The sequence below is a fragment of the Elgaria multicarinata genome, chromosome 1, assembly GCF_023053635.1.
Source record: "Elgaria multicarinata webbii isolate HBS135686 ecotype San Diego chromosome 1, rElgMul1.1.pri, whole genome shotgun sequence".
Classification (NCBI taxonomy): Eukaryota; Metazoa; Chordata; class Lepidosauria; order Squamata; family Anguidae; genus Elgaria; species Elgaria multicarinata.
Window position 1 is genome coordinate 192543449 of NC_086171.1, and position 24041 is coordinate 192567489.

The 24041-nt window shown below is 41.3% G+C and overlaps 1 protein-coding gene across 3 annotated transcripts in view; it reads left to right on the forward strand.

Moving 5' to 3' along the window:
• The window catches only part of EYA2 (EYA transcriptional coactivator and phosphatase 2), a 183598-nt gene that overhangs the window by 140028 nt on the left and 19529 nt on the right, over positions 1-24041 (forward strand). For all 3 annotated transcript variants that reach the window (XM_063145829.1, XM_063145837.1, XM_063145845.1), the window contains one exon: positions 16179-16268. In XM_063145829.1, coding sequence (XP_063001899.1) covers positions 16179-16268 — 90 coding nt within the window. The remainder of the gene's footprint in view (positions 1-16178; positions 16269-24041) is intronic.

Here is a 24041-nt window from a genome sequence, read left to right on the forward strand (position 1 = left end):
TTTCTTTCTTCTTATGGACTGGTCTACTGATTATTGTTGCTGATCTGGAAATTAAAGCAATTTAGAAACGTATCTTCTGTGTCTCCCAATATCCCCCAATGGGAGCTTGAGATCTTAGGATCTATTCAGACATCTATCTTCTCATGAGTGAACGGCACACACATCAGAAAGAAGCATTAGCAAGCACCTTTGTTTACTGAAATGGTGTGTTACCGGGAGCTTGTTTCCCAGAATATCACTTGGCAATCGCTGATGCTATTTGAACTAGCTCCCACGTGGAGTTACTGGTCAGTAGTCCACTTCTGGGTTGGTTGCAAGAAAAGTGTGTGGCTCATTAAGAAAAGGACAAACTGTTCTTCACGCCAAGTTGAAATAGTCATTGTGCAGAACATCAGATGTGCTGCTGGAATGGCTTGAACCTCTCGCTTAAAAGGGAGCCATCCTTAGCTGCCAGATCTGCATCCCTTGCCAATATGCCAAGTCAGGAGAGGTGTTTCAAGCAAAGGTACACGGGAAGCTGCCTTTTAGCTGTTTGTCCATACAGCTTGACAAAATTCCATATAAGCAGGTTTAGCCATGAACCCTTTCCCATACATGGGAATAGGGATATTCATGCACTAAGACCCTTCCTTCTCAAGCATGAATTTATCTTCCCCCAACCCAACTCCTTGGCTGTTTTTCTTCTAACGATGCTAGCCGCAACTAGAGTTAAGGATTGTGGACACAGATGTGAATGATTAAGAATGCTAACCAAGGTTCACTCAGGTTGGCTTAAGCGTGGTTCCTTCTCAGGGAGTCCCCAGGCATCTTACAGGGCCAGACTGGCTCAGTTTTGGCAGTAGAACCAGGTAGTGAATTGCAACTTCATGTTTGAGCTGCTTTCTCTGAAAAGCTGTCTATTTGGGGCTGTAGGAGCATTCTGTCTGTAATGTTTGGTTTTAAGATGGTTCACTAAGGGGTGTTGCGGGGGGAGAACTTCCCTGATGGGGGAAGCACCACTTCCTAAGCCCTGACAGCTTACAGACAGGTACTTGCTTTTCCCCCTATCTGGTGTTATTGTTGTTTTTAAAAAAAATCTCCATTGGTATTACAGGAGGGAAGAAAATAATTACACCACTTCCAGGCCAGTGTAGTTTGGGGCCCAAACCATGGGCATTGCAGGGAAATAAGGGGGCTTTTGATTCCCCGAAACAGCCCATCTTAAGCCCTACCACTGCCACTACTTTTACAGCTACAAAGCTTTCTGCAGGTGTATCTGGGGAAGAGTTTTGTCCCACCAGTGGAGCAGTATTTCTTCCACATCTGGCTGCCTGTCGGCCAACCTTTACCAGGGAACTGGGATTGCTCTGCCCTTCTCACATGATGTGTTTGATGCTATAGTTAGTCATCAAGAGGTGAGTTGCATTTGTGAACTGTCCATAAACCACATACATAAAACAACATGTTAACGTGGAGTTTGAAGAAACAGTGAGTTGTGTTTATATTTCTGTACTAAAATATTGTGTGCGTGTTCTGAAAGCGAATACATGTGAGCATAAGGACACTTTACAGGGCAGGGAGATCCAAAGGACTAGGAAAAAGGCCCCCTCTTAGACTCAGTAGGTAAACTTCCTTGGAGCAGAGCTTCTTCTACTGACCTTGAAGGACAATCATGTGATTTCTCATTATTCCCATGCACAGCTCATATAGAAAAGAATATCTCTTCAGACAAGTTCTGATGGCGTACTGGGAAATGGCCATACAAAGATAAGTGAGTCAGAACAATAAGAAACTAAGATTCCACAGGAGATGGTTAAATATATATATATATATATATATATATATATATATATATATATATATCTTGGGGTACCGTCGGAAGAAATAATTACCTTGATTGAATGACATTGAAAGGCCATTATGTGGCAGGGTTTTCCTGTTCAAATGATTGCATGAGCTCACCTTTCCTTGGCCAATTGTGGCAAAGTTGGAATAATACTAGTTCTGTTAGCTCTGATCCTCTTTGTAGTCAGTAGGTTTCCCATGCAAATCTTGCAACATAATCCGTCATTAATTACACATGACAGGCATTAATTCCACAATCGCAAAGCCTGTATAGATTAGAACCAAATCTCTGGATGGCTGAGGTCAATAGAGGCCTTGTGAGCACCAGATGTACTTGAATGTTAGTGTTCCAGGGGTTTTCCCTTCCCCCTTTTGTTTTCTTTTTCCCTTTATAGCTTTCAGGTGTTAACAGGTGAGCTAAACACATGAAAGTACATAATGTTAATACCCTTTAGTGTTTAGAAGGTGGAGAAATGGCAGCGAAGAGGAGACATAATAGAGACAAATTTGTGATCCATTTGGAAGAGACGATCAAACTACTAGCTTTTTAAACAATATCTTCTTACACCCATCTAGGTCTTTAATTGCTTGCATGCACAGTCTTACCCCCAAGTTCTTCTTTAGGGCTACTTTGCATGACTGTTCTGGACTTGGTAGCTCAACTCACCTATTCCAGAGATTTTGTAGGGTGCGGTGATCTAGAAACACAACATATGTGAAAGGCTGCATTCACTGGCAAACTAGTTTAAGTCAGGATGGGCAACTTGAGGCCTTCTAGATGTTTTCGCCTACAACTTCCAACATTCCTCACCATTGACTATGCTGGCAATGATTGATGGGAGTTGTAGGCCAAAGCACCTGGACGGCCACTGGGTTCGCACAATCACAGAGGGGGAAAGAAGCCATTTATTTCCCCTATTATTATTATTATTATTATTATTATTATTTATTTATTTATATAGCACCATCAATGTACATGGTGCTGTACAGAGTAAAACAGTAAATACCACATGTGATGATCATGTGCTGGGGGATTGGCATAATTACCCTTGGTAATTATGCCGTTTCATGCGAACCTGACAAGGGTGGCTTGTTGTCATAGTTAAGAAGCCACCCAGAAACCATGGGCTGTTGTAAGGTTCTGGGTTGCCTTGTTAACCACGCAACAAGACACCCTCACCAAGTTCGAACAACGCAGCAAGCTGCAGCGGCGATGGCAAAAATCCCTTTGCATGTGATGGGCACACACAGCAGGAGAAATTAGCCCCCATGGCTCCCCCCCTCCAAGCCAGTAAGTTATCCCCTCCAAAATTGTAGTACCTTGGCAGGACCTTCTGTTTCAGGGCTAAAACCCACAGCAGGAGTAAGGGTTTAGCCTGGGGCAGATCCCAGTGGTTTGTGGCACGGGCAGGGCCTAGAGCAGCTTTTTAAAAGATGGGGGGATGGATTTATACTTTCCTTTTTTCACAACTGCCCCAATGCAAAACTAAATCAGTCGGGACATGCATTTGCTTGTTTTGCCTGGATGGTTATCAGTCCATCAAAATGTATATAGTATGCCATTAGTATTCAAATAGTGTACTACCACCATACAAATATGCAATTAAAAATTAAGAAATGGATCCCCGGAGTTTGGGTCCCAGGTCTGAAAAGGTTGCCGAATACTATATATGTATTAAACATAAGACGCCAGTCACAAAAGCTTTAAAGGATAAAAGAGTGAAGTGGAATACCACAACAGGGAGAATACAATCCTTGGAAAGAAAGACATGTTGGTCTACTGATGTTCAAAACAAACTATGCAGGAAGTACCTTTGGAGACTACCAAGTTTATTGTGGCATAAGCGTTCATGGGCTAGAGCCCAGTTCATCATACATCTGAAGATCGGAGCTGGTGCATAACAGCTGGCACCACAATAAACTTCTTAGTCTTTAAATTGCCACTCAAGGCTTTTCATTGTTTATGTTGCAACAAATAACACAGCTAGATGAATAGATGAAAGGAAGCTTTGCAAAATTGTACGAAACAATTAACTCCAAGTAATTGTTCCAAATATAGTGAATTACTCAGTAGCAGGGCTATCCAATCATCCATTTCAAACACATTGGCATCACCACATCAATACTGTGTGTCAAAGTGTGTTTTACATGTAAACCATATTTAAAAAGTAACATCCAAACTATCTTTTGCATATGGGGCTCTTGAAAGATTGACCAGCGTGTGGATCATATGGACTTATCCACTCCACTCCTCCCTGGGCAAAGTTAAGGTGGGAAATAAAATTTTGTTAGCAATGGTATACGTGCCAAAAGGTTGTCTTTCAAGTCGATAGGAACCAGAAAGACCTTCTAGGAAGAAAGGAAGGAACGTGAAAATAGGAATGATCTGTTGAAATCCATGTCAGTCATAAAGCTGGGTTTTCCACAAAGACCTTAATGAACATGTTAATGTGATTCCTGGTACCTAACTATAGTAGGCAACATTTCCATGTTCTCAACTTATATTTTAAAAAGAAAGAAAATAAAAATAAAGAAAGTTGTAATAATGAAGGGTAGGTTTTGTTTAGCAAATAGCACGCTATCGCGTGCTTAAAAGAAACTCTTGTCTTCTTCCAAATCATCAAAAAGGCACCTGGATTTGTAAACTTGCTTGGCCTTGAGAGAGAAGAAGTGGGCCAGTGGGATTGACTGCTTGTTTACTGTACCTGGCTTACTTGCACATATTGGATATAATATGTAAATCGTAAATGCCAGTATAATCCAATACATGCTGGTCTGATACTCAGCAAAACTATTGGAGTAAGAATCACAGCTTATAAAACTTTGGACTTGATCTGTATACATGCCATATACACATTACATCCAATACATATATGCAAGGGGCAGGATGGGCAGGTACAATGCCATTGGCCCACCATGTACTGTAAAGTATATATGAATACAGTTCACATTATGAATAAGCAATCTCTTAAACACCCTTCCAAATTCAGGTCTTCTTATAATATCCAAAGCCTCAAAATAGGACAGAGTACAATTTATCATCTGTCTGCATGTTAAAACTTTCTTTAAAAAGCAAATCTACCAGAATGGACTTTTATTATATGCTTATAATATGTCCTAGTAATTACCCTTAAAATTAGTATCTTATTTGAAATGCTACCGAAATCTCATCAGCTCCGATGCTGATTCATGCTTCGACTGGCTAAGTCTGCCCTTTTGTTCTCTGCATTATGAAGTAAAGTAAAAACTGGCACAAAGCTAATTGTAGAGTTCAGATCTCCTTGCTTGATTTGTGAAGGTTCACATTGTTAGGGTTCAAATCAAATATATGCTTCCCCCTTGAGCTCTATTAGCTAATTCAGAGTGGCGTGCATTCTTTGCTTTGTTTGAGAATTGGCTTAATATGTATGTGCCGCCGCCACTGCTGTTCAGACATCTAAGAGTCCTCCATTCCTTTGACAAACATAAGCCAAAGTGCTTAAGGACATCTGTTTATTTTATTTCTTTAATGAGAAAACCTTCCATCTTCTTCCTGGTTCAGCTGTGTTTATTTACATTTTGTTACTCATATGTGCTGGGCACCTTGGGATATTAAAAACCTGCCATGGCCTACGAGCAGGCATCCCTCTTTAAAAAGAAATAAAGAAGGGGAAAAGGCAAAATAAGCCCTTCCTAAGGAAAACACGGTCCTTTGGAATTCTATAAAATAGATTTTCAAAACAAATACACTCTAATTCACTCAGTAGATGGTGGATTAACTCAAGATGAATACAATTTGGGAAGGATTTTCTGAGGAAGTAGGAAATATTTTGTTTAACTTACTGGAGGCTAAATCTTGTATTCAGTGCCCTTTTAGGTTAAATAATAAAAGCATTCAGTCATTGTAGGCCATTTTAAGACTGTTTTAGACATGCCACTATATCGTTGACTAATAAAGCTCCTAGTGTGGTGTGTGCATCTGTTTGGATTATTTTAAAAAATGGGGGTGGGGGGAACCAGGGGGATGTCAGAGTGTATTATACCTCTCATGGCTTGACGTGACTGCAAGAAATGCAAAATATTGCTGTATTGTTTCTATGCATATTTTGTCTGCATGTATACTGTCTGTTGTGTGTTTTTTATGTTTTTTTTTAATTTTGCATATTGCTTTTAACGTTTTAATCTTTGTAAAGCCCAGAGAGCTTTGGCAATGGGGTGGTATAGCAATTAAATAAATAAATAATAGAATAGCTGTAACATTTGCACTATCCATTATAAGAGGGCTAACTGAAATCTTTAAAATGCTCTGCTGCACATCTCCCCATCGCATTTTTGCCTTCCAGGTTTTTGCTTTTCCTCTCATCTTCCTTGCCCCTTGTTCATTCCTCACCTCAGCAGTCTCTTCTTTCATTTTGTTGCCCCTGTCATGAAATCCAGTGGTTTAGCTGTCCACGTGAACCATGTCCCTTCTGTCTTCAGCTCTTGCTGCTTCCTTCTCTGGTCAGAAAAGGAGTTAAACAAAAGCACCTCACATGTCACACATGTGATCCTCCAGGGGAGTCACATGCTTGAGTAGAAAGGAGTCTCTCTTGTTTTTTCCCCTTCTCTGGAGCCTTGTGCAAAGTGAGAGGATGAGGCCAGAAAGGACAAAGCTGACCTAGTCACTTCGTGCAGGATTCAGGAAAGAGAGGAAACAGTGCAGCCTCTTCTCTCTGTGGACACTCCATACAAAATGTGAGGCTCCCTTGTGCAGAGAATTTTGTTCGACACTCTAGAGGAGAAAGTACGAGTGGTTGGTGGGAGCAGAAAGGAACTATCCTTTTCACTTGAAGCCTCAAAAAGGCCTTCGCCTTTCCCTGATTGTAACTTTTGCTTTTAGGGCGTCCTGTTGTATAGGCTTCCACGGATGCTTTTGTAATGTACCAAAACATATTTACATTATTCAGTAATCTTGCTCCTTCTACACATGAAAATTAGCAGCCTTTTCCATTCTGCTGCATGCAAGGCTCCTACATCAATGCTGATCAACTTATCTTTTCATGTTAAAAGTTGATCCAGTAAAGAACATCGTTGTAAGAACATAAGAAATGCCATGCTGGATCAGACTGTGAGTCCATCTAGTCCAGCACGTTCATACACTGGCCAACCAGCTGTCAACTAAGGAAATGGTGCAATAGCACCGTCCCACCCATGTTCCCCAGCAACTGGTGTATATAGGCTTACTGCCTCTGTTAGAGGTAGCACATAACCATCATGGCTAGTAGCCATTGATAGCCTTCTCCAGGAATTTATCCAACCCCTTTTTAAAGCCATCCAAATTGGTGGCCATCACTACATTTTGCGGTAGTGAATTCCATAGTTTAACTATGCGATGTGTGAAGAAGTACTTCCTTTTATTTGTCCTGAATCTCCCACCAATCAGCTTCATGGGATGACCACATTGGGTTCTATTAGTTTGAGAGAGGGAGAAAAATGTCTCCCAATCCCCATTCTCGACACCACACATAATTTTGTACACTTCTATCATGTCTCCCCTTAGTCACCTTTTTTCCAAGTTAAACAATCCTGTTCCAACCCCTTAATCATTGTAGTTGCCCTTTTCTGCACTTTTTCCAGCTCTGTAATATCTTATTTTAGGTGTGGTGACCAGAACTGTACATAATATTCTAAGTGTGGTCGCACCATAGAATTGTATAAATGATACTGGCAGTTTTATTCTCGACTCCTTTTCTTATAATGCCTAACATGGAGTTTGCCTTCTTTTCAGCTGCTGCACACTGGGTTGATATTTTCATCGAGCTCTCCACCACAACCCCAAGATCTCTTTCTTGTTCGGTCACCGCCAGCTCAGATCCCATTAGGTTATACTTGAAGTTGGGTTTTTTTGCCCCAGCGTGCATCACCTTACACTTGCTTATATTGAACCGCATCTGCCATTTGGATGCCCACTCTCCCAGCTTGGAGAGATCCCGTTGGAGCTCTTCACAATCCCTTTATGTTTTAACAACCTTAAATAATTTGGTGTTATTGGCAAACTTGTCCACTTCACTACTCACTCCTGTAACCCACATGTGCTTACATTTGACCCTTCAAGTAACCATTAATGTATTAAGCATTTTTATTATGAAAAGCAGTGGCAAATACTTCTAAAGAATAGCTGCATGAAGAGACCAAGTTAAAAGTTTTTTTATTGACGTAAATGACTCCCTTAAGTGATATGTTTAAATAACTAACTAACTAGGGAACCATGAAGCAATTTGTGTTGGAGGAAAGTTGTTCTAGAGTTCAGGCAAACTTGCCCAAGTGCTAAGTGGTGTTACATTTTTTTAAAAAAATAATGTCATCAAGGCATGAAACTCAACAATCAAAGAATAGATTATAACTTGTCTCCGTTCAGGCATGTGGCTCAGCCGTCTCTCTCTCTCTCCCTCTCCCTCTCTCTCTCTCTCTCTCTTTATTACAACCTCTGATTCTTTTTTTTCCTTTCTAGTTAATACAAGCAAACAAACTGGTCCTATTTCCAAGCTTTTCCAAGTAATTAAACAAAATTAAAACCATTAAACTCTTTCTTTAGTGACAACTTCATTATTAACAGCTAACCGCAAAGATGAGATTTAACTTGGAAGGCCCTCAATTGCATGCTAATCTGCCTTTCACCTCTGGCTGACACCTCCAGAAGATAGCCTCCCCCCTCCCTCCTCCCTGCAGAATAGAAGTCTGACAAATACGCTTAATTAATGCTTTCTTCCTGGTGGAAAAGTCATTATTTGTTCACTGCATAAGCAAGGACTTGGCAGGAACAGAGAAAGTCTGATTGTTTCAATAAAAGCGTTGTTGGTGTAGGGAATGCATCTTGTTTTTGAAAGGCAGAACTAAGATAGATCCATAGAAATACATTACACAAACATGTGGAATGTCAAATGAATTGGCACAGGGGTAGAATGCAAAGGCTCTCGGTCTCTGCCCATTGACTAATGATGTACAAGTCTTAACAGTTTACTCGTTAAGACATCAGTCTGGAACTGTGAATGATTTGGAACCAGAAACTAAGTAAGAAAAAGTGATTTGCCTTTGAGAGATTGCCAGAGATAAATTCACCCCAACTTCCTTCACTGAGAGCTATAGAGGAGGAGGTGGTAACTGGGCCAGCCAACTGGATCAGGTGTAGCTGCAAGTGGTAAAACAGAACAAACAAACAAACAAAGAAACCATGATGTGCCTTAGTGAACATATGAAAACAAGTATAAGCAAATGTTTGTTTGTTTTTTAAAAATAAACTAAAAGCCACACTCCAGTGGTTAAATGTTTGCTTTGTTTTTGGACAGAGCCAATGGACTTGAGCAGTTTGCTCCTCTTTTCCCCTACCCCCAAAGTTTCTCACCCAAACTATTCTCCATATAAATAAAGACATACTATGAAGTATGTGTAACATGCCACCTGTTATACAGTATACATGTGCGTGTATGCATGCATGTGGACAAATATACACACGCACACTACAATTCACACAAAGGCCCCTATTCATAGGGAGAGACATATGAAATTTCATTTATCTTTGTTTTGGCTGCATTTTTAGTGTAACGTCTAGTTTGGCCTTCTGTTGAAGCAATAAGAAAAAGCTGTCCTAAGCATGGTGCCATCAGCAGAGGAGAGACTAAACCTGGATGCTGAGCCAACCTGAGATTGTTTGGCAAATTATTTAATATGATGGGTTATATTAAATTATATAACACACACACAGAGAGAGAGAGAGAGAGAGAGAGAGAGAGAGAGAGAGAGAGAGAGAGAGAGAGTAGTCCAGGCCTTGCACCTGGGTGAAGAGTTTTGATTGGCATGAAATGAGTTTTAATTTAAGCTACTAATTATAAATTGCAGAGCATCCTCTTGATCCCTCTCACACCTGATATAGCAAAATTCCCAGGCAAATATATTTATTCAGATTGCAAAAGATTACGAAACAAAATCAAACTAAATTCAATAGAGACAACTTAAAACAAATTTACAAGAACATTTTGATAGAAGTGCCTGTGGTGATATAATAAATTATAAAGAGTGGTGTGTTGGGACCAGAAGAATAGCTGGAAAAGCAAAAGGAAATTAAAATAAAAAGCTCCCCAGTGCAGGTCCGGTATGAAGCTAATGAAAATGAAGCTTAAAAGGTTGAACTAACAATAGATGTAATGATATGAAGTTTTAAATTGAATAGGGAAGAACTAAGGAACCTTTTTAGTGAGTTGTTTCCTGAGTATGAAGAAGAATGTAGACTTTCCTTACTGGACTTGCTGGATCCCAGCTTTCCCTTAAATAAAAAAGAGAGTTGCTAGCCCACATGGCTGCAGATATAATTTAAAACCATGAGGGCAAAAGTGTTAATGAACAGGGATAGGGAACATCTGGGCCTGCAGATGTTGTTGGACTGGTTAGGGCTGATGGGAGTTGCAGTCCAGTAACATCTGGAGGGACACAGATTCCCTCCCCCTGCTAAAGAATAATCAGCAACCTGCCTTGACCAGCTCCCCAGTTATTTTCTGGATCTCCACAGGATCCAAAACTATAATATGCCACCACCTGATTGTGCATTTCCTGTGGACAGCTGGTTGGCCACTGTGTGAACCAAATGCTATATATACTAGATGGACCCTTGGTCTGATCCAGCATGGCTCTTCTTATGTTCACTCCAATTTTCAATAGTTCACCGTAACATTCTCCAATCAAGAAAACCAGAAAAAAAATCCAATAATATTTGTGGAGCAACCTGAGTCAAATGGGTAGCACATGACCAGAGAAATTATGAGTGGGCAGAGTATATGACAACACCCACGTTGCAAGATTCAGACTGAACAGTAAGCTTGAATTATTTAGAGATATCAGAATTGAATGATACTGAAAGTAAAAGGAAGCAAACTGTGGCAAAGGGAGAAATGGGAGACAAGGCCCACTCCAGTAGATCAGCTGAAAGACCAGTTTCCTTTGGCTTCTCCTCTCCCTGAACTGTTTCCATAACAGCTGGTCATTATAAGAACTTTAACATTTAGAATTGGTGCCTGCGTTTGCTTGTTTTCCTCTCTCTTTGCCATGTATTCTTCCTTTTGTGTACTGACTTTTTTGCATAGTTCCAAGAAAATCTTCTGTTCAAGGCATTTTGAAGATGAACACAGTTGTGCAGTTATGGCTAGACCTGGGGGGCGAAGTCCCTGTCCTGCAGCACAGGGGATTGCCAAATGATCACTCAAAGAATAGCAGGTTAGGGGAGCACTGACAAAATGTTGCAAAAGCAGGGATCCCAATCACATTGAGACCTGGTTCACATGTAACAACAATTCATGGGTTGTTTAAACTATGAATTGGTAGGGCCTTGCCGGAGCAAGCAAGCATATACTTTCATAAGCAACACAAGAATACCCCGTTGCTGTGACATCCGAACCCATTATTCTGGATTTTTAAAGAACAAACAACCCAGAGTTTTAACCCAACAACAAACCATGGTTTTGCACATTGCATCAGACAACCCCGTAATGGAGCATCCGTGGGTTGTTTATGAAAGCTGATGCAAAACAGAAGTGGGAAGCGGGCAGGAAGAAGTGCACTTGCTTGTTCTGGGGCTGCCCCGACTATCTATGGATTGTTTAACCTGTAGTTAGTCATTATGTGCAAACTGGGTCAAAGAGAACCCTATGTGTGTATAGTTGTATGCACAGGAGCTCTCTACCAATGATCTAATAAAGATCAAACTACATATTAAGTTAATTTCATAGGGTACAGCGGAGCCTACTCTTTTTTCTTTTTACTCAAAAGTAAGTGCATGGTTTAACCCTCCCCTCCCTGGTCTGAATCAGAGCTTACTCTAATAATCATAATCATAATAAATAGAATAGGCTCAGCTACATGCTACCCAATTAACCTAATGTATAGTTTGGCCCGAAGTGCACATAGTTGGGGTGAAGCCTGCTGTCATGATGCTACACCTTTGCATGTGAGTTCATTGAAATCATGAAGAACATCTTTAAAGGGCTCTTGTCCCACAGGAAGAATCCCTTTTTGGACTTGTGCCAATTCATATCAGCCACAGCTGGGCAGCCCAGGCCTATACCAGCCAATCAGAGAATAGGAATTGATTCTAAGCTATCACTTTGACTGTTACACTAGCTGGAAGTTGAACTAAGCACCTTTTGAAAGCTGAGTCATCAGGTCCTGCACAGGGTGAACTGACAGTTATGTAGGACATTCCTTTAAGGCATTTTATACAAAAGTGAGTTAGCAGCACTTACATAACCAGATGAAGGGGGAGAAGATGGGACGTTTCTGCTGTCAGATAACAGACTTTGAATCGCAAAGGGGAAAATACACCTACATTCAAAACAGACTGCTAAAGAAGTGCTTTTTTTAAAAAAAAAATGTAGACCTTGGAAATACAGAGTTTGTCTGGCTATGATGACAAACTTTAAAACCCAGCCGGTTTCCAGGATGCAGAAACTAGACATGTTTTGCATCAAGTAAGGTTAAGATGGAGTGGATGTCCGTTTCTTAAGAAATCCTGACACATTCCAGTATTGGGCCGCTCTTTTAATTTAACATTTTGCAGCTTCAGAACTCAGGAAGCTGAAAAGTTAACTGCTTTCCTTGGCTGTGTACATTTGGATGTATGTCCTTATTGCTCCCAGTTAAAAGACTGAGTAGATTCGCTTCTATTATCCAGATGCCGGCAATGAGGTCAGAACATTTCGGTGCCAAATTTGAACACCAGACACCTCCTTTGTTGGGAATCCAGTGATGAAAGTGAACAGTTAGAGTTAGTTAGTAAGAAAAGGAAGAGCTGTGTTGGAGAGCACATATTTTGCAGGCAAGAGGTCCGAGTTCCAATCCATAGCAACTTCATATCTGAAACCCCGGGGAGACAATAGTGAGACCCAGAGCAGAAACTACTTTATTTTAGTCAATATTTTTCTTCCTTATAGAAGCAGGGGGAGGGGGTGCTGATCCAGATCCTGGAGTGGTGTGTGTGAACAGAGGGCCTGCTGCTGCAATCCCAATGTGGATTGCCAGGTGTGAGGGGCTGAACCAACAGTATATCTTGACAAATAGTGATCCCTGTGGTTTAATGGATCACTTTTGACAACATAAAACATAGGCACAGAGGGCTCTATGTGGATCGAATCACAGCACGGGGAAGCATTAAAGCCCTCTACTCCCCCGTAGTGTCCCAATGTGGATTGGGACCCCTGTGCTAATTCTAGAGAAAAAAAAGAAAAAAATGTTTGCTTTCGTCCTGGACTAGATGGAACAACAATGTAAGGTAGCTTAGTATAATTAGTACTAGGTACAAGAGAGGCTGGGGCTCCAAACTATGTGAAAGCTCTTCTGTTAGCCCAGGAGGAAGCCTTGCTCCTTAATTCGAAGTGTGTAGAGACAGGCTGAAGTTGCACAATGGTGAGGAAAAAGCACTTTGCACGTTCTTAGGATTAATAACAATGGGTGCTTCCTGATGAGGCTTTTATCATGAAATCGCCTTGCCTCATTCACATAATTGCATGGGGGTCCCCATGTGACCCTCCCGTGTTTTCCACCACTTCTTTTTTTCTTATTTTCTTTCCATAACAAATTCAAGAAGGAGGAAAGACAGAATAACTGCACAGTGTCTTCTCATTGGTAGTGCTGGGAGCAATTTATTCAGAAGTACCCAATGGCCACCTTCAGCTGTCAAGATAAGCCAGAATTCTAAAAAAAAAAAAAAACACCTCTGGGTTATTGTGAATGAGCAAGTGTGCTGGTGCAGACTGCTCCATCACCCCATTTGGCTTCTCCTGGCAGCAGGAGCAGCTAAACAAGCCAGGAACTCTCCATCCATGTATACCGCAATGTCCAAGGTAGAATCTCTGGCTTGTTAGGACAGCAACAAGTCAACATGTTCAATATCTGTTTCTTTAAGAAAGGCCCAGATATTCAAAAATGTTATACAAAAATGATATCCCTTCTTGATACACATGGACTTAACAGCATTCTGCAAAGAATCATTAAAACTCTTGCTCTGTATATCTATATTAATTCATAGTATTTAATGGGCCTGTTCAGACAACACACTAAGCTATGGTTAGGCTGTTAACTCTTTTGCAGCAAATGGCTAGTGAGTGTGTTTAAACCATGGTTATGTCACCACCATGGTTGGGAATGATTTACATGATACACTAAGCCATGGTTCACATGACACGCTAAGCCATAAAGACAGGAAGAGGCAGTTCTAAATGGATGTGGGCAAAGGAGGAGAAATGGGGCTACCAGGCTAAAACCAACAATACCTGCAAGAGTTGTGCCCCTCTCCACGCCCTTACTCACATCACTGCAGGGATCACAGAAAATCATTTGAGCACACTAATACTCCCATGACTGGCTGCACTTGTGGGTCACAGCTGACGAAATCTTTAGCCATGTGGTGTGCATATGCAGCACAGGGAAAGATGCATGGGTCTGCATTCAGATATATAATATCTCATGTAAGGAAAAAGAAGTGGATTGCATTAAGGTCATTACTGCCCTAGAAAAATCCAGGGATCTGGAGTGGGTGGGTGGAACTGAAAACCTTTTGAGCAAAAGAAACGATGTCTGCCCTTAGCTTTAGGGCATCAGCAATCACGTTCAAATACGATCAAGTAGCATAGCTTTCCTTTTGCTTTAATGTTGCCCCCATGAGTTATCCACATGGCTGGACCACATCCATTTTTCTTTAATTAACAACTACATCAAGAATGCGTAATAATTAGGTTAGTACATAAATACATCAACCACTGTCAACAATATTTGCCACAAAGTCTGTCTCTAAGCATTGTATTCCTTTGTAAGATTCTCCCAGATGGAATAGTTTGATTGACCTCAGCATGCAATAAGATGACTGCACAGAAATCTGCAAAAAATTAGGACAAGGCCTATGGAAATCTGTATTGTGTTGTCATGATTTGTAATCGAATGGGAGAAAAACCACTCTCCTACCTTGAAAAATCAAATAGACTGGAACGGAGGGGGAAATATCACATATTCTCATTCCGATTCAATTCTCCAAGTGCCAATGCTTATGTAGCTAGCCAAAAACTACAAGAAGGAGGTCTCTGCATAAGGAGGGTAACCCCAAGGTATGCAGTAATAGAAAAAAATCTAGCAGGTTAGAAAGTAGGAGGAAACCAAAATTGGTTTAAAAAGCCAATGAACAGGTAGAAACAGACAATGACTGAGTTCACACAAAATTCTGTGGCTTGTCTTGGCTTCTATAACCCTCACATAACCCATGGCCTGTTTTTGGTTGTATAATACTCACGTAACCCCCACTGGCCAGGTTCACACAACACAACAAACCCACAGTCAGGGTTGAATATTCAGGCTGCTGCTCTTGAACACCACGGCTCATCTCGGCTTAAATAAGCCACAATGAGCCACAGCATGTCATGCGAACAGCCCCAGTGAGTGCCTGCCTTACTCTGCTGCTCTTCTGGGTTTGCTCAAGGGAGGGGGAGGAGTGCATTCTGTTTTCTTTAATTGTCAGGAACTAGGTTGCTTCTTGAAGCAGAGCTCTGCCCCAAAGGGTACTGCTTCTTCCCCATTCCAAAACTCAGAAAAGTTGCATTAATAGAGGTGAACAAGCAAATCCAAGGTAGAAAACCTGCATTTTTTATTATTATTCATTTATTATTACATTTATATCACACCTTTTTTCCTCCAAGGTACCCAATGTGGTATATATAATTCTCCTCCCTTCTATTTTATCCTCACAACGTCTGTGAGGTAGGTTGGGCTGAGAGTCTGTGACTGGCCCAGAGTCACCCAGTGAGCTTCCATGGATGAGTGGGGACTAGAACCCGGATCTCCCAACTCCCAGTCGAACACTCTAGCCACTACACCATGCATGCACCCTACTTTACAGTGATCAGTCCTCTATTTGAAGGCGTCTGCTTTTTAAAAGGCTGTCCTGTCCAAGTCCAGTTTACGATTCAATGCTCTGCATGTTAAGACAGCAAAAAAGTCCTGGGAGTTGTAGGACTTTTTTTCTGTCACTAATTATGCATAGGATTGCTCCAGTAAAGATGAATGAAGGGAGAGCAGTATGTCTGGAGTGTTCCCCGAAATGGTTAGCACCTGGACAGCAGACTGAGCAGATCACCTGGTCAGAGTCTTCTCTCTCTGCTCCCCCACTCTCAGTGAGATATATTGTATTTCTCTTTAAATGATAGTATTAGACTTAGGTCTGATGAAGAAAGTAAGACCCTTTCCATTACCTGTATTGAAAGAGGCTCTTTCTGAATTGAAGTCAATTCCCCAAATTTCACCCCAAGAACCAATAATTAAGGACAGAAACCAATATTAAATTGGCTGACAACTTTTCTTTCTTACAGGACACTACTACGTCTGTCCGGATAGGGCTTATGATGGAAGAAATGATCTTCAACCTTGCAGATACACATCTCTTCTTTAATGACCTGGAGGTAGGTGTTGGCTTTGTTTCGTTTTCTTTCTTCCCGTTTATGAACTGACCCATTTTGGACTCACATAATTTTCTATACCCAATGTTTTGTTAGTGAAAAAAGCAAACTACAGTTTGACCTTGTTTGTAATGTCCTTCCATTTGTCTTTGTTTCATAATTATTTGGCTGGAAGGGTGGGTTATCATAACGTGTGTGTGTACGTTTGCTAAATTTAATCATGAAGCCATTGCCACCTATGTCTCCTGACAATTGCTAATTTATGGATTATTCATTTATTTATTTGAAAACATTTTAAAGTGGCCTCCCCGTGTATTTGAGGCCCGGTAAAATGTAAGTAACACTCACCTTGGGGGGAAATATCAACTACTTAAAATAATCAGCAGCACGGCATGAATAACTTTATTAAGCTAAATTGGCAGTGATGCTAAGAGCAAGGTAACATAATAGCTTTGAACCCATGTACAATCTGTTCCAGCAGCTGCAGATCTATGTGCCCTATTAGGGGCCTCCATATGAAAAGTAAACCATTGTTCATACTCATTAGCCTGGGGAAGAGAGGAGAGCGCCAGGGGAGAGAAAGGTTGGGAACTTTTGTGGAGGAGCTGTGAGGATGTCACAAGTGTCAGGAGCTGCTGGGGCTAGACCAGGAACCTTCAGTTCTGTGTGTGACTGCCTCATGTGGTGGCCCAAACTGCAGCTTTGAACATCTTGCTGGCAATGAAGTATTCTCAGGCTCTGGACTGGCCTTGCCCACCCAGGCTGGACACTGAGCCCGACTGGATAGAAAGTATGTTAAAGGCCTCCTGTTTCAGCTGAGACTGTAGCCTTATTCAGGCATTCTCAAAGTGGTTCAAGTCAATACATGAGAAGAGGGAGTGCGCTAGCCCCTCCCCCCTCGCCATGCGTTTCCATCGCCCTCTTCTTGCGGAGGGTGACTTTCTGAAGAGAAAAGCCTGCTGTATCTGTGGAGGTTGCCACCACGACTGAGAATGCTAGAAAATCAGATTCTGGAGGTTCTCCTCTTCAGAATGTCAACCTCCAGAAATAGATAAGCTATTTCTTCACTTCCTTGATGTTAGCCCTCTTCACATATTCTGTTAAAGCAGAGCCCCAATCGCACTTAGAATTCTCCTCATGTTCAAGCATATGCAAGTAGAGCTCCCCTGCAAACCTTGCCACTCAACACAAGATCGTGAATCTGAGGGGTTTGTTGGAGCTGTTGTGCATGGGGGTGTTGCAGGCAGGGCCAGCATTGCATGGCCCCATCCCTCCCCCTGGGTTTTAGCCGTCACTTGTTCCAGAGAACATGTAAGGGCTAAACATAAGCTGTTGTTGCTCTGAATCTTGATTATTATCTAACATTCTTTTTAATTACTTACTGTGTTTTAGTAACCCACCTGAGGATTAGGAAGAGTTTAGATTCTCAGGGAGGGCGGTGATTTCATCCCATGTGAAAGAAGTGTGATCTGGTCTATGTGGTACATTTCAATCACTCATAATCGTACCCTGTAAAATGAGATATTTGGATTGTCTTCAGATAGGATTAAGGGTGATACTGCTCTGATCAGTGATGGAAGTGTGCAGACCAGAAGCACAACCTGTTGGAGTTCCCTTCTCTGTTGTGGAACATCAGTAACTCTCATGCCAGTCCTGCTAGTCTGTTAGCAGCAAACACTGTGGGAATCTTCCCTTCCCAGATTTGTGGATTGTAGGGTGATCAGGACATCAGTTCAGCTTAACGTTTAGCTTGTCTGAAACTCATTACCAAAAATCTTTCCCACAAACCACTAGTCTAGACACCTGGAAAGACCTGGGCCAGATTTGTCATGTGTGATTAAACTCCAGTGTTGTCTACATAGAAATAAATAGAAGTGATTGTTTACAGTTACTTTCACAAGGACATTCTGCTCCAATTTATTGACACAAAGCATGTAGAATGCTACATTCCAATTCCTCTTCTTCCATTTCTATTTCTATTACTCCTCTGCACCGTAGGAGTAAACAGCTGAACTTTTACATTCTGTTCCTTTAAATTCAAAGTCATGATTTATGATTTTTTGCGTTGCACTTTAAAGTAGTGATTTGCAGTATCATTAATGTTCACGGCGATGCTTTTGTTTCAGGACCATAATCTTTGTCTGCAGGTTTATTGGAGATGATAGCAAAGGGGAAGGGTCAAAGTAAGGTCAACTAGGGCTCCCTTTGGACAGTGATTATTTTTGGTCAAGCAACACATAAACACTTCTGAACAAGGGACATCTTTTTGTCATCTGCAAAGTTTAACCCAGTCAGGTCCTTAGAAGCTTGCATTAAAGACCGCTTTACAGTGTGTCATAAGCGGCATCTAATGCACTCGTGTTCGTTGTATGTGGTCCTTGTTTTCATGATATATGCATACATGTGGTAAAAGGCAAGCTGCAGCAGATGTGCATGCAGAACTTGCTTCTGTGGTTTTCTTGCTCTTTAATGGCTAACCCCAATTATGAAAAGCTGGTCAGCCAGTCAGAATGACTCTAGGAACCATGAAAACTACAGTGAATTTGGGCTTCTTCTCATTTTGATTTTCTTTAGTGCTTTCTCGTTTTATGAACATATATTGGCATAATGTTTACAAAGTTACTACTTGAAATATAGGCATCTCATGATTCTAATAAGAAGCCATCAACCACCCAAATGCACCTAAGGATTTAAAATATGTGCCGTAATTTCCCCATCTCTAGGCAAACAGGTACTTGTTTCATATTAGAACACATACCTCATTGCATTGGATCGGCCCAATGGTCTATCTAGTCCAGCATCCTTCTTCTCACACTGGCCAACCAGATGCTTCTGTGAAGCCCACAAGCACAACAGGAAGGCAATAGCCCTCTTCCAGTGGTGCTTCCCAGCTGCCGGTATTCAACTGCAGACTGCCTCTGAACCTGAAAATTGATAAGACTTCATGAATTTATTGAATCCCCTTTTTAAGTCATTTTAGCTAGAGGCCATCATGGCATCTCGTGGCAGCAAATTCCACAGATTAATTAGGTACTGAGTAAAAAATTACTACTTTTGTCTGTCTCAAATCTCCTGTCAGTCAGTTTTATTGTAGGATAGTACTCCCAACTACTAGTATTATGAGAAAGGGTGAAAAACATCCCACCTCAGCTAAGATTATCCCAGGATCATCCCGGGTTCGTCCCTGCCTGAGCGCTGGATGCCCTGTGTGGCACTTAGATGAACAGGTTTGACCCCAGAACAATCCTGGGATAAACCTTAGGTCTAGCTACGGCCTAAATTTAGGATCTTGGCTTGCTGAAAGTAAAAAAAACCTAACACCTGAAGATCCAAACCTGGAAGATATGAAGAACAATAACAACAGCAATACGCGCCACATACAAATTGCATAAATTATGTCAACAGCATTTGTTCTGATTAGATCAACCCAATATTACCTAGTACACAACAATTGTATTCATTTCTATTCAATTCAATTCAACAGACCAGGTAATACTTTATTGCAGGCAATTCCACCCATGCTAAGGAAGGTACTCAGTCCTACATACAAAAATGTGTGGTGATGATGATGATGACGACTACGACAAAGGGCACCTTTGAGATAGTGGTGGAAATTCTGGATTGAGATCTTAGCAAATACAACTTCCATCTTTTAAATGGCTTGATGCCAACCCAAAACTTTGCATTTTAATTTTAAATGTAGTTGTTTGATATTTATTGTAGTTTATATGTTTGTTATCATACTCTTGTATATCACCCTGGTATCCTCAAGGATATAGGGTGTCTTTGAAATGTTTTAATAAACAAACAAAGAAATAATGGACACTTGGTATATTTAAAACAAAAGATTGAAATCTGGTAGTTGTGCTGGATCCAAATTCTGGTATTTGCAATGTGATGACAGAATGCTGCAAACTAAAGTCCTTGACTAAGGTGATTGTAAGGTGCCAAACCAGAAATTACAGAGCTAAAAATATGCTTAGTTTACCCAGCTGGATAGAACAGTTTGCATTGACTTGTGGTTGAGATGGTATTGGACAACATGCCACTGGTGTTTTGGATTTAAACTCCAAATCAGCTGCACCCAGCATATCCAATGGTCAGGAATGCTGTGAGTTGTAGTCTAGAACATCTGGAGGGTACCATATTGAGGAGGCCTGGTGTAAAGAAACGAGAACAGCTGTATATCATCACTTTCACTCTTTTCAAATCAAGAATCCTCAGAAAAGATCAAGTAGACACAAGACAAAGAAAGATACTGACTCAACTTACCCACTTAATTCTTTGGGTTTCCACAAGAATGGCTCTTTCCAGATGAAGTATTTCCATAGCAGTGCTGTGTTGGAAGTCAAGGTGCTTTCAAGTCAAAGAGAGATCACAGTTACTGACTTTTAATAGCATCAATTACCATGGAGTCAGAATAAAAGTCAACACACAACTTACTCCAAAGGAGTATTTTAAGGACAGTCTACATGTGAAATTAAATAGGTGGTTTGGCCTCCTTTTGTTGTTGTTTATTCGTTCAGTCGTTTCCGACTCTTCGTGACCAGCCCACGCCAGAGCTTTCTGTCGGCCGTTGCCACCCCTAGCAGCGGAGGGACTCCTCAATTGGGACTGGAGCAGCAGGAAAGGAGTTTCACCCAATGAAAAATTGAGTCTGGTGCAAGCAATGCCAAGGAAAATCCTTCTCCTCCTCAAAGCCATTTGGCGTTGGGGAGGACAGCTTCCGTTGGCACCAAGGAATGCTCCCCTCCAGTGCCAAATAGCAGTTTGGGCAGAGGAGGGGGAGTATTTTGTGGGCTCAGTGTTGTGGGAGGAAAGAGTTAACCAATCCCCTTCCTGTGCATTGTGGTCCCAATCCTGATTATGCCCCACTCCGCTTTAAAAAGGGTCATGCCTCAAATATAGTTTAGCTCTGAGATCATGGCTGGTCCGAGATTTGAACCAAGGCTGACTTGGCTCACAGCTCCTGTTCTTAACTGCTGTAACACACCAGGTCTCTGAAAACCTTCTAGTTTCTTTTAGCTGCTGAAATATTGCAGTGGCCATTGAGGTGGGAAGGCTGTGTATCTCCTAGTCATTTCTTTAACAACAAATATCACTAATGGAAAATAGGTAAAACATAAAACATTTTAGCTATTTATTTATTTTTGCAGCTAAGCCTACACAGAACCTTTTAGCAGGAAAATAAGTTTTTATTCATTGAAAACATCTGTTTGAAAAAGCTATCAAAACATGATCACTTTCACTTCCTTTTTGCATTAAAAGAACATAAAGATTTAAAATAAATATCAGGTTTTATTATTAAAAATACAATTTTTTCATCTTTTTTAAATCAGTTGTCTCTAATCCCCAGGCACACTTCTCCTATGTGATAAATTAAGGACTTTGATGTCCATGCTTTGGTTACTCTGAGATGTAGGAGATACCTGAGCAGTAGCCTATCGCTTTTTCACTGCGACACCAAGAGCTGAGAATTTGATTGGAGCCCCGGAGGACATGATTGACCCTTTCTCTCAAGCCCATGTTTCTGCTCTCTCCTCCCACTACCACAAGCTGCTTTTCTCGGCTCAAGGGGAAAGATATTTTTCCCTGCCTAGAGAAATGCAGCTGGGGGTGGATTTTGATCAGAAAAGCAGGCCATAGAGAAATGTTGAGCCACCTCTCCTCTGCCGTTGCTTCAGTCAAATTTGCAATCTCCTTTGGCTGCGTTTTAATAGGAAAAGAAAAGGAACCATTTGGCAACCATTGGCCAATCCATGGCATCTTGTCTCGTTTGCCCTAAAGTAGTGCATTGAAAGAGATTCTGTGAAAGAGGCAGAAGAAGACAAGCAAGCAGAAAGATTTGTGCACTGTTTGATCTGCCAAGGTTGCAACACGCTGCAGCACCATCAAGTGGTGCATGATGAGGTGAACAAGGCTTACATCTGCACAGTAATCCAAAACTGAATCTGACCAGCAAGCTAGAGGCAGGGGAGTGTGATTTCTTTCCTAGGCCCAGGTGCAGCGTAATCTTTTGCAGTTCCATCCCCCATGGGAAGTAGGAAGTTCTACCAAGTGTGATGTCAGCCCTGAACACGTCAGTTCATGTTTTGATGTCCTTTGCTCCTGATTGTGTAATTGTATTGGCACATCGAACACCCATATTCGTGGGATTACATCAACTGGGCATTCTGCTGTTAGTCAGTTTACTTTATTGGAATAAAATAAAAGGGACTAGATATAGTCTCTTTGCAAATGATGTTTTATATTTGCATCTCAAACTCCCAAATAAGGGGACATATTGATCAATTAAAACAAAGTCTACTATGACAGTATACTCATATTTATGTGAGGGCAAACCTATGTTCATAAAAGGGTTTTGAGAAGCAGTGAACTCTTCCTAAGGGTAAGATGTTCAAAAAAGAAATTAAAAAGGGTAAAGTATGTTTGAATGAGTAATGTATGAGTTCTGACCAGAGCTAGAGAGCCACTTTGCAAACTACTTTAATTTCTGTTATGGTGTGTGTGTGTGTGCGTGCACGCACGCGCATGTGCACTTGTAGAAATTTTGCACTGGGCCCAGTAAATTACTTGACTGGGAATGAAAGACTGCAGCATTGAGAATATGCAGGGTCATTTGTTAGCATAACTCATAAGTGGTGGACCATAAACATCTTCAGAATTTCAACTTATTTTTTTGACAACCTACAAAATAGAATCCCATGACCCTGAGAATTTCTCTAACTTTGTGCTATCTCCTGTTAGCGTATTTACATCTATTCACATTTGATCACCAGAGAGAGATGATCTAAACATTACAGCACCATAGCAAATGCGCTTGGAGACTGCGAGTGGTGCTTGTGGTTTATTTTAATTACCCACATGGCCCGTATGAGGTATACTAATCACAGAACCCTATGAGATCTCAGCATATCAGTTAAAGCCAACAGATGTGGAGCCTGGGCTTAGAAATCTCCTCATTACCAAACTTTATGCAGGAAAATTGGAGCCCCGTATTCAGCCACCCAGATGTTCACATCCTCCTTCCTTGCTCACCAAGGACTCAAAAGCAAACTCTGCAAGAATGAAAAATTAGTCTGGTAACCAAGTACTGTAGTAAAATATGGTCTACATTCTCGCTTTGTCCCGCTTTGCAGTGTTTTACCCAGTAACATGATAGCGTCGGTCGGCGGTGGACTATGAGGTAGTGTCTCACTAAGTGTCATGGTATTTTATTAAGTCAGAAATGTGATCGCTACTGTTGTCAAACTTTAGCATATAGAACAATTCATTCACAAATGAGAAAAGCAGATCCCCCACAAATGCCTTTCCCCTGACATAATTGCCCTGCACAGTGCAACTGAAGTTGAGTGGGCTGCGACAATATTATTCCAGCGTAGCTTTTGCGATTCAGATGCACAGTTGTGAATGTTTTTATCATTTTGGAAAGGCATGCGAGTGTGCCAGCAGAAATGTGCTTTTAATTCTGTTTTCTCAGGCCATGTTTGTAGAGCCATGTTTGTAGAGCCAGACCTTACTTTAAAAACAGCCTGAAAGTGACCAAGGAAGAAGGAACTGTACATATAACCATCAGTATTGGAATTGGCATATCAGATTTGCTTACAGCAAAAGTCGGTCTTCTCATGAAAGACCGTATTCTCCCTTATGAGCCTGCCCGTGCTTTAAGATCTTCTGGAGAAGCCGTTCTTTTAGTCCCACCACCTTCACAGGTGCGCTTGGTGGGAACATGGGACAGGGCCTTCTCGATGGCTGCTCCAGTGCTTTGGAACTCTC